At 35.8% G+C, this 12,500-nt stretch overlaps 1 protein-coding gene across 1 annotated transcript in view; it reads left to right on the top strand.

Annotated features, from left to right (window-relative positions):
• Window positions 1–12,500, top strand: part of LOC145265676 (sperm-tail PG-rich repeat-containing protein 2-like) — a 1,924,518-nt gene that overhangs the window by 701,144 nt on the left and 1,210,874 nt on the right. The window contains exon 8 of the mRNA XM_080121737.1: window positions 5,028–5,187. Coding sequence (XP_079977863.1) covers window positions 5,028–5,187 — 160 coding nt within the window. The remainder of the gene's footprint in view (window positions 1–5,027; window positions 5,188–12,500) is intronic.

The raw sequence follows: 12,500 nt of genomic DNA, 5'->3' as shown, positions 1-12,500 counted from the left end.
AAGGTAAAAAATATAAATTGCAAAAAAACATGAAGTAAAACGAAAATATGACATTAAATAAATGCCAATACGAAATCTTTTGATTGGATAGAAAGAACAAAAATGGTAGTTATTGTATTGAATGTGTGTAATATATATATATATATATATATATATATATATATATATATATATATATATATATATATATATATATATGTGTGTGTGTGTGTGTTCCTGACTGTTTATTTGTTCACAATTTTATTAATATATACATTTCCGTGTCAATACGCTTTCATTTATTTCTATATATAGTATGATTCTTGCAAAATATACAATTAAGGGGCCACCTCATTTGCATATTACATTAAGAAAAATCGATTTAACTAAATAACGGTATATTAGTTAAGGCTTCTAGTGAAATCATTTATAACTTGCTATATTTAAACTTTTTATTTTTTCAACTGTAAATAACAATTAGATTGATAATATATTTAATTTAACTTAATTGGAATTGTTATTTACGACATCCACTTTTTTTAAAAATGGGTATTAAGTGAGTTCCTCCCTCGAGACTTCGAAACATTAAAAATAACTCTTGGGCTTCAGGCAAAGATCAACGTGTAGTACCTGTTCTTCAGAAGGTTCACTTAAATTTCTTGTTCTATTTCAGTGGAGGAGAAATCTTTCACGACTGAGATAATTTTTATTTTCCTTCATTTCTCCACGTTAAAACACGACGCTGGTATTTAACTCTGTCCTCTGTGGTGGGGTTAGGGTTATAGGAACACATTATGCCCAAATAAATATTTTGGTAATCGCAATAAGCTTGAAAAATGTTTCCGTGGAGACAGAAAAATCTTTTGCTTTTTTTTAAATATTTAAACAAATAAAAACCACTTGCAAATAATCTGAAAAGATTTAATTTGTTTGTTTTTATTTTTCTTGAAACGGCTATACATAATCTTTGAGCGCTTCGAATTCAAACTTAAGCCACACTTTTAGAAACACAAATAGCCCCACTCTAAAAAAAATCGAACTAACCCCCGCTTTTACAAAAGTAAATCAAACGTTTCCTTTATTTACGAAAAAAAGGGCAGTGACAAAAGTACCTTTACAAAAATAAAAACCAAACGCACATCACGCAAATCATGAGTCGTCTTGGAACAGTGGGTTACATTTCCCTTTCATTCACCTCAGGTTCAGGCCTGCCTCCTTGATTATTTAAATTTTTTTTTTTTTTAATTACATTTTCACCCCAAACAAGGCAAATTGCCACTTTGGTGTAGGGGGCTACTATCAGGGGAAACAACTACTGGGGTACTATGTAGGGATTTGGGCAGCAAGGTGTCGGTTCACGTTACACTTGAACTTCTGCACGTCAGTACTGTTGGGGAAGCAGGGACCTGGAATGGAATTCCAGAGTCTTGCGGTTCTGGGGAAGAAACTATTGGAGTAAAAAGATCTTTTACATCTAGGGATCTCTACAGTGTGGGGGTGGGATCTAGTAGCCTGTCGGGTTTGTCGAGGGTGCTCGCGTCGTGGGGGCACAAGTGATTGCAGTTCGTCAGAGCATTCACCACTAAAATACTTGTAGAAAAGGCAGAGGGATGCAACATTTCGTCGATGGGACAGAGGCTGAAGCTTAGATACCAGTTCAGGGCCTATCAGGTTTGCGACTCTCTTTTGAACCTTGTCAAGGAGCGAGAGACTAGTAGCAGATGCACCAGCCCAGATGTGGCAGCAATACTCCATACATGGGCGAATGGTGGCCTTATAGAGGTATACGATACTTTCGGGTGTTAGTAGTAGCACGGTAGAGAGAGCCTACCTTTCTTGCAGCGGCCCTGGCAATGCCTTCAATGTAATTGTTCCAACTCATGTTTCCTGTGAACGTTAGGCCAAGGAGTTTGAAAGATGGACTCTCAGATAAAGAGTCGTTGGCCATTGCTATGGGTGGTAGAGAGGGTTTCTTGTAATTATTGAATGAAACTAGTTTAGTCTTGGCAGCATTGAACGCGACCAACCACTTTTGCCCCCATTCCACTACAGATTGGAGGTCTTCCTCTTATTATTATTATTATTATTATTATTATTATTATTATTATTATTATTATTATTATTATTTCTTTTTTTTTGCAGGCACTCGATGTAATTTTTATTGGAACAAAAGTTCCTTTGATTTAATTCTTTCATTTATTTTTTGGAGGGATATTGTGCTTTCCACGGCACGGGCAACGAAATATGCTCAAAATCCGGAACATGGTTTATTCTTTTTGTATCCTTTTGCCGAAATATCTGGTTAGGACATTATCCCGTACTTCATTTTTGGCAGATTACATTTACATGTTTTCATCTATTCTTTTATTTTTAGAAATTGTTGTGGGGGTATCGACATTGATCATGATGAAAATGATCAATATACTTAGTATAGCAAACGGAACTTAGTATGGCAATCGGAACTTTACGGCAACCCGGCAACGCCGAGTACTTATGCTATATATATATATATATATATATATATATATATATATATATATATATATATATATATATATATATATATATATATATAGAGAGAGAGAGAGAGAGTAAGAAAGAAATTGGAGAGCGACAGTAAGAAAGAGAGAGAGAGAGAGAGTAAGAAAGAAATTGGAGAGCGACAGTAAGAAAGAGAGAGAGAGAGAGAGTAAGAAAGAAATTGGAGAGCGACAGTAAGAAAGAGAGAGAGAGAGAGAGTAAGAAAGAAATTGGAGAGCGACAGTAAGAAAGAGAGAGAGAGAGAGAGTAAGAAAGAAATTGGAGAGCGACAGTAAGAAAGAGAGAGAGAGAGAGTAAGAAAGAAATTGGAGAGCGACAGTAAGAAAGAGAGAGAGAGAGAGAGTAAGAAAGAAATTGGAGAGCGACAGTAAGAAAGAGAGAGAGAGAGAGTAAGAAAGAAATTGGAGAGCGACAGTAAGAAAGAGAGAGAGAGAGAGTAAGAAAGAAATTGGAGAGCGACAGTAAGAAAGAGAGAGAGAGAGTAAGAAAGAAATTGGAGAGCGACAGTAAGAAAGAGAGAGAGAGTAAGAAAGAAATTGGAGAGCGACAGTAAGAAAGAGAGAGAGAGTAAGAAAGAAATTGGAGAGCGACAGTAAGAAAGAGAGAGAGAGTAAGAAAGAAATTGGAGAGCGACAGTAAGAAAGAGAGAGAGAGAGAGTAAGAAAGAAATTGGAGAGCGACAGTAAGAAAGAGAGAGAGAGAGAGTAAGAAAGAAATTGGAGAGCGACAGTAAGAAAGAGAGAGAGAGAGAGAGTAAGAAAGAAATTGGAGAGCGACAGTAAGAAAGAGAGAGAGAGAGAGTAAGAAAGAAATTGGAGAGAGACAGTAAGAAAGAGAGAGAGAGAGAGAGTAAGAAAGAAATTGGAGAGCGACAGTAAGAAAGAGAGAGAGAGAGAGTAAGAAAGAAATTGGAGAGCGACAGTAAGAAAGAGAGAGAGAGAGTAAGAAAGAAATTGGAGAGCGACAGTAAGAAAGAGAGAGAGAGAGTAAGAAAGAAATTGGAGAGCGACAGTAAGAATGAGAGAGAGAGAGAGAGAGTAAGAAAGAAATTGGAGAGCGACAGTAAGAAAGAGAGAGAGAGAGAGAGAGTAAGAAAGAAATTGGAGAGCGACAGTAAGAATGAGAGAGAGAGAGAGAGAGAGTAAGAAAGAAATTGGAGAGCGACAGTAAGAATGAGAGAGAGAGAGAGAGAGTAAGAAAGAAATTGGAGAGCGACAGTAAGAATGAGAGAGAGAGAGAGAGTAAGAAAGAAATTGGAGAGCGACAGTAAGAATGAGATAGAGAGAGAGAGAGTAAGAAAGAAATTGGAGAGCGACAGTAAGAATGAGAGAGAGAGAGAGTAAGAAAGAAATTGGAGAGCGACAGTAAGAATGAGAGAGAGAGAGAGAGTAAGAAAGAAATTGGAGAGCGACAGTAAGAATGAGAGAGAAAGAGAGAGTAAGAAAGAAATTGGAGAGCGACAGTAAGAATGAGAGAGAGAGAGAGAGAGTAAGAAAGAAATTGGAGAGCGACAGTAAGAATGAGAGAGAGAGAGAGTAAGAAAGAAATTGGAGAGCGACAGTAAGAATGAGAGAGTGAGAAAGAGATAGAGAGAAATAAAAAAAGGAACAAAGTGAGTTATGTATCTATCAAGGCTTCGTCTATATATATATATATATATATATATATACTTCCCTGGTTGAATGAGATTAAGAAAACAAAAACGATAATAATAATAATGATAATAAAAATGATAATGATAAAAACAAGATAATAATGATAATGATAATAATCATAATGATAATAATACTACTACTACTACAACTAATAATGATGATGATGATAATAATAATGATGATAATGATAATAATAATAATGATGATAATGATAATAATAATAATGATGATAATGATATTGATAATTATAATTATGATGATAATTATAATAATACAATAATGATAATAATAAAATAATGATAATAATGATAATAATAATGATAATATTAATAATAACGATGCTAATAATAATAAATATGATAATAATGATAATGATAATAATGATAATAATAATGATAATATTAATAATAACGATGATAATAATAATAATAATAATGATAATAATAATCATAATATTAATAGAAATGAGAATAATGATAAAAAATAATGATCATTATGATAATGATAATAATAATAGTGATAATAATGATAATAATAGTAATGAGAATAATGATAATAAAAAATAATGATCATTATAATAATAATAATAATAATAATAATAATAATCAATAGAAAACCAGAATTGCTAAAAAAATTAGTCTTTTAGCATTTCAGCCCATAATCTTTTGTCAACACGAGAAACATCTTTTACCCTTTGCTTGCAAAATTATAAAGTCCAGAACCTGTACAGAACAGCTACCCACTAAAACTTCTTCACATCTAGGACTTGTATTGAATCGGAAACTGTTTTGGAATATGATATATTTTATAATTCGATTCAATATGCTTTTCTTTTTGTCAAATCTATTTCAGCGTTTCAACGAAGTTGCCGTTGAATATCCAGCTCCTGGAACATACAACGATCCTCGGACTTCCCTTCAGGCCACAAAACGCACGGCTTGTGCAAAGCAAAGTCCATTTGGTCAAACATCCGTCCGCTTCAACGGTGATTTTCCTCGAAAAGCTCAACCAGGTATTCCAGACTATAATGTTCTTTATTAACAACATATATATATATATATATATATATATATATATATATATATATATATATATGTGTGTGTGTGTGTGTATGGTTTATACGTATTTTCTTGTAGATTTTATGCAGGAAGAAAACAAGCAGACGGGCGCTGAATGTTTTCATAAAGCTTTTATTTTGGAGAGAATTGATTCAAGGGAGAGCAACTGATATTCCTATTTACAATGCCTCCGCAGAGTTAGATACCAGGGTCGTTATTTAAGGGGGGAAAAAGGAACAAAAATAAAAAATTGTCTCAATCGTGAAGGATTTCTCCTCCACTGACAGAGAACAAGAAACTGAAGTGCAGCATCTGAAGAACAGACACTACACTTTGATGTTGTCCCGAAGGCCAAATGTTCTATTAGCTTATTATTTTGTTAATAGTGGAAATTTCCAAAATTAGAAATATATTTAATTAATAAATATGTTTAGAAGATATTGATATTTTTATTGATAGGGTAACAGGTATTACTGTGGTCAGAAAACTTATAAGACGCAACAAGTCTGAGTTTATTGATATTTCTATAAAAATTTAAAAAGTTATATTGTGATACATAGTTCAATACAAACAATGACATCACATATCCACTAAAGAACTGTTACACATAAGATACTTTCTTCCTGCTGTTTAAAAAATTTTTACTTCCGTCAGTATTCAGAAATTATTGCACTCTTAGGGCTAATTATCTCTTATTATCTGGCTCATTTTATAATATACATAGCATAAACTCCCCATTTCCCGATTTCAAAAATAATGATTTCTCCCTACATGCGTTCCTCCAAACCTCACCACCACCACTACTACCACCACCACTACCACGCCGCTATCCCCACCACATCGCCGCTATCACCACCACCTCGCTGCCACCACCCCAACTTCGCCAACATTACGGCTTCCACTTTGCTGCCATCACTTCTTCCACCCCACTACCACTACCATTCACTACCACCACCGACGCCACCAACACCACCGCCACCACAACTGACGTCGTTACCACCTTCACGTTTTCCACTTTGCCGTCACCACTGCTTTCACTTCCACTACCACCACCATCGACACTATTCACCACCACCAGCATGACAACTACTACTACAACCACTACAGTATATTTGCTGATGATGCTACATTGTATAACAGACATGGGGGGGGGGAGAGGAACAAATGCATACATATCTAAAGCAATTGATGAAACCTTAGAGGAAGACTTCTAGTTGTTATATTATGATTGTTAGGAAGTTTAGATTTTTTGTTAGAATCCGGACTATTTACATGAAACTATAAATATTTACATTATAAAAATTTTGGAATTTTCCGGAACCAACGATATAAGAGCCTCAGTCGTTTAATAGAGGCTTAAAGAGACGGTAAACTTCAATACTGCCAATGCAGTGCCACTACTCTTACCATTCACCACCACCACCACCACCACCACCACCGACGCAACCAACACCTCTGCCACCACAACTAACGTCGCAAACCACCTTACCGCCGCCACCACCACCACCACCTCGCCACTACCACTACCACCTCGCTGCCATCACCACCACCTCGGCAACACCACTGTTTCCACTTTGCCGTCACCACTGCTTTTTCACCTCCACTACCACCACCATCGGCACTATTCACCACCACCACCATAACCTCTACTACCACAACCACTACAGCCACAAAACCCAAGGTAAGCTGAGAACTGACTATTCGTCATTCCAGAAAGTAACTTTCCCAACAAAAACGAACGCTCCCTAGATTTACAAACATGGTTTCCCACTATACAAGAGGCAATCTTTATGAATAAATTACCCCAATTACAAACATATTACCCCATCGAAACATGCATGTTAACTTTTCTTATATACCTCGCCACTGACACTACCACCTCGCTGCAATCACCACCACTTTGCCGTCACCACTGCTTTCACCTCCACTACCACCACCCGATGGTAAAGTTCAATACTGCCAATAGAAAGCTTCTTTCATTTAATAATTACAATAATCTGTTTCAACCACTTATTGCTATGCTGCACTACCTGGAATCGGTCTGTTCGGTCTGATTGGCCTTGCATTCCCAGGCAACATGAGTTGAAACAAAACATTGAAGGCAATGCTAAGGCTGCTGCGAAAAAGGTGAGCTCTCTTTTCCGTGCGAGAAAATTACTCATACCTGAGAGTATATCTCTACAAAGCAATCTTTAGCCCATGCATGGAGTATATAAAAGTCTTCCGTTCTTAGACACTGTCTAAAAAAGAGTCTCAAACCCTATAGGTCCCGTACTATTAACCAACCTCTGTCGCATCGCCGAAATATTGCCTCTCTGTTCCTGTTTTACATGTATTTTAATGGAATATTCTCTGACGAACCAGACTGACTCGCACACTCTTGATGTAAACATCTCTGACAAAACCTACAAGCAGCAAAGTACTACCCTTATACTAGTGAGATACCTAGATGCTGGAAAGTACTCTAATAGTTTCTTTCTTTTTGGAAATTACTTCCCAGTCTCAGTTTTTCTGACTACTAACATACAGAAGTTCGAATTTAATATCAATTAACATCTCGCTGCACACCCTACGATCATTTGTAGATATTTATGCTGACGACACTACCATCTATCGCAACACACCAAAGGCCGTACACGACCAAGTTCTCTCTGATTCTTTCTTCTCTGATCTTGAGCACGTAGTACAATGGCCAAAGAGGTGACTTTTAATGCATCTAAAACCAAACGTCTATCTTTGCATCATCAACGCCCTGATCCTCATCTAGCATCAATGCAGAGGCTCCATATTTTGACAAGCTTCTGGGGTTGATCTTTTCTTCTGATCTGAAAGGGAACATGTACATCAGATCTGTTGCCAAGGTATCTGGAAAAATGGAAGCCTTTTCTACCGTTTCAGTAGATATCTCACTGCTGATGCAATTTTCTATCTATATAAAAGCCAATTACATCAAAGGATGGAGTACTGTTGCCACATCTGGTCAGGAACTGCTAGAAGAATCCTATCCTGCCTTGACAGAGTTCAAAATAGACTTCGTAGCTTAGTGCGCGATGCCCTTTTCTCTTTCTTACAACCTCCTTCCCACAAAAGAGACGTTGCGGGCTTGTCCAGCTTTATCGTTATTTTCGTGATAAGTGCTCGTATGAGGTCCAATTTATGGTCCCCTCTCGTCAAGCTTTCACTGAAACCTCTGTCAATAATTTTCCCTACTCTTTATCTGTGCCTAAACCAAAACGTAGATTCCATGAACAAAGCTTCTTTCTAAGAACTGCACGCCTGTAGAATTTTCTTCTGTTGGCCTGTTTTCCATCTGATTACAATTTGATTGTCTTCAAGTCTAACTTAAACAAATTCTTGATAATTTTCCCTATAAGAAATCCAATTTTCCAAATTTTCACTACTAACGATTACTGTATTATGCCATAGACTATTGTACACTCAATAAACCTTGTTCTTATCGTATTGATAAGTGGTGACGCCTATGTAAAAAAAAAAACAAAACAAAAAAAAAACTGTTTCAGTAGATGTGGTCTTAAATAGTAAACCCTTACATCCAAGCAGCGGTGTGAGGATTAGCGATCGTTTCATCCTCCCATATTTTATTGATATCGCCCATTTTCCAATCAAATCGATTAATTGCCTGTTCTAGTTGACCACGAATCGTGGTGCACCGAGAGGAAGCTTCACATGCGTCCACGTTTGTACTTTACATTGCACGATAGTGGACCCATTGCTCATATTATAGGCATCTATACTCCTATAATTTATTTCTGTGTATTGATATTCATATTAAAACCACTTTTTGTTCTATTTATTTAAAAAGAAAGTTTAAACTTTGTTATATATGAGTCGTGAAAATGCATTAATCTGCAAAAGATCTAGCTAATATTCTTTTAAACATTCATAACAATTAATTACCAATTAGTTTTTGTTCGGGTTTCTTATGAGATGATCTTGTTTAGTTAACTATTGCATGTAATTATATTCATGCAGATATTCTACATGGTTTATACTTGTATAACATTTGCGTATAAAGCTTTTAGTAAACACACACCTCTTTTTATATATATTTACGTATGTGTAAATATATTGGTTTAAGAAAAATTGCCTACCAAACTACTTTATCAGTTTTTAGTTTATAGGCATGAAACTTGATATATAGGGTATTCTGCGAAACTTTATACTTGTGTTTTAGCCGGGTAAAATCGTTGCAAAATAGTGACGATTTAAAAAATGGAATTTGCAGGCGATGGTCAAAAGACAGCTTTACAAATATGCATGCGTATCGTAATAGCTATTTTCTTATGTTTTAATGTTTAGCCTTGCATTAAACATGTCTTCATAGCACAGGCATTAACGTCAAAGAAAAAGGTAAATCGTAAGCTAAACGTTTTAGTTTCGATGCTTGGTTGTGGCGGACGAGTCATTTTTTTTAAATATTTTAAAATCATTACTATATATTGGATCAAACAGAATATAATAATTAATTTGAAATCTACATTAACAAAATTATACTATTTAAGCGTGTTTTACGACCGGGCAATGACGGGTCGCCAGGTTTGTTTTATATAATGGCTTGAATTAAAGTTTAAAATGCAAAATTCAAGTATTATGGTTCGATTGTGATCTAAACAGAAATATTTATTTCGAACGCACCCCTGTCATATAAAACAACCTTCTGTGTGTTTTATGTGCCGCGCTTTACTGCTTGGACGGCAATAAAACTTCTCGAATGCACTTGTGATATTAAACTATTTAAAGTGTTAATAAAAATTCTTTAAACGGATATTTTCGACTATGTATAATTCTCGAAAACAATCACATACAAAATCTATATAAGAACGCTGCCAAACACATCAAGTATATTTGTATGCACTTTGAAAAAAATCAGGCCGACCATTTAGGAGCCCATAGGGAACGAACTCACATGCGTACATACACACAGCCAAGATGTCTTTAATATAATAACTTTATGTGTCTTTTTTTTGCGTTTGGTTTCTCTCAGCAATCATTTTATTGCACTGTTCCAATCTGGATGATATGTCGTAAAATTCAGCAGACAGCCATTCTATCTCTATTTGTACGAAACCATCAAGTAAACGAAGCTTTTTATTCATATTTTTTTTTCTAATTTAAAAACAAAATCCTTTATAGGTTTCTTCGCTTTATTTTTTTTTCATCCTACATTTTTCCTTTTTCTTTTTTTTTGTTTTGTTTGCTCTGTACTTTCCTTAAAAGTCCAGCTGGCAAAGGCAGCTGCTCTTGCTGCTATATGTTAATTTGAAATCAATGCCCAACCGACACGTATCGTTACAAACAAAATCTGTCGTCTCTCCCAGCAGCGGCAAAACTTATCATCTAAGACACTATCGTCAAAGATCGACGCCACCATTCCTATTAAATACCGTCTCCAAGACGTCAAAGACTTCATGCTGGATCGCCCTTAGCGTAGAACCGTTCTAGTCGGACGAATTGGATTGGAGACGGCATCATATTCGCTGCCAAGTCCATCTTGTCAATTTCTTTATTCTTATTTGTTCTTTTTAATTTATATGCATTTATTTATTTATTTATTTATTTATTGTTTTTTTACAACTGCTTCTGGTGTCTATCAAGTCCCATTCAGACCCTAAGGAGTTTAAGATGTTGACAAATATTGACAGAGCCCCGCCCTCGTGTACGAGTCGACAGTGGCCTAAAGGAGCGAGGGAAGATGCTTTGCGCACGACACGGTGTAACTGATTTCTTGACAGTTGTGTAATGTCACTTTCCCGGCTCTTTGTTTTTAAAGTGACGGAAACTGCTTCCCTCAGAAGCATATCATATTAAATTGAAAAGAAAAACTACCTCCAAGCAAACGTGTGCACATCGAAATGAGAACTGCGACTAAAGTAGTCATGATTGGCGTGTGTGTTGTAAGGCTGGATGCTGTGTATGGGGGGGTTAAGTGAAAACAGCGGATCTAGGAGCGGCCATCCTCTGTTAAACAATACCGGATTCCAAACAAAAAGACAAAAAAAAAAACAAAAAAAAAACATTTTAACCAATCCATGATAATTTGTAAAGATCTCAGTTAAAGCAAAACGCGAGAAAAAACATCCATAATATAAGTTTTACCTGTCTGTTTAAATGTATGTATGTATGTATCTCTGCTTAAAATATTCGACGGACGCGGCGGATTTTTAGGAGATCGATAGCGTTCAGATCACTGACGTTAAGCAAACTTGAGCCTGACTAGTACCGGATGGGTGACCATTTGAGAATTCTATTTGTTGCGTGTGGTCTCCGTGTATCTCAGCATTGCTTCCGATGGTCCAGGACATCCACTTCCAACTGGTATGGCGAGATGAGAGAGATTGTGCAACTTTTACCACAAAATAAAAAAATAAATAATTTTTACCACAAAATACTCCACGTGCAGGCACTCTTACAGTAAGTATCCGTAGTCTTGGTGTGAAGGAAGTTATCATATATATATATATATATATATATATATATATATATATATATATATATATATATATATATATATATATATATATAGTCAACGACATACAGTCTTGTTTCGCTGTATCACAACTCATCAGTGCCGCTAGACTAGCATCGCTCCCTAGCCAAGGATTGAACCTAGAACCGACCATGGAGGCGACGGCCGTAAATAACTCGTCGGAATGTCTATTTAAATGGACACCCGCCACCACTGAACGTCTGTGTGTGTGGCTGGTCACGAATAGGCTCCTATATGGTTGACTATTATAGAAAACTGATCACAAATAATGATAGAAAATGTATCGAGACACAGGAATGGGTATGTTTGATCTGGCATAATGATGATTCATTAAAATTTTGTGGTCTGCGTACGACCCTGGTCCACAAAGTATGGAAATAAAAACTTAAAAAATAATATAAAAAAATGTTTACAAGTGTTTCTGATATAGATGTACATAATAATACTTTGATAAGTATGTTTTTACTTAAATAGGGATGGTAAAATAAAATTGTGGGGTCTGCGTTCGCGCCTGGCCTCCATAGAATGGAAATAGGCACAGACTTTAATAAAGACTTTTCATATCTATCTGCGTAAATATACTTTAATAATTATGTTTCGGTTTGAAGAAATATGGTATGATAAAATTATGGGGTGTTCGTTCACACCTGACCTCCATAGAATGTAAATATGTCACAAAGTTTAACAAGGTTTTTTAATATAGATCCACAGAATATTGTGATAAGTGTTTCAGTGTAAACAGGTATGGTATAATAAATT

Source organism: Euprymna scolopes, chromosome 40 (genome assembly GCF_053919585.1).
Source record: "Euprymna scolopes isolate OS-2025 chromosome 40, ASM5391958v1, whole genome shotgun sequence".
Lineage (NCBI taxonomy): Eukaryota > Metazoa > Mollusca > Cephalopoda > Sepiida > Sepiolidae > Euprymna > Euprymna scolopes.
This window is presented reverse-complemented; position numbering and strand designations above follow the sequence as displayed.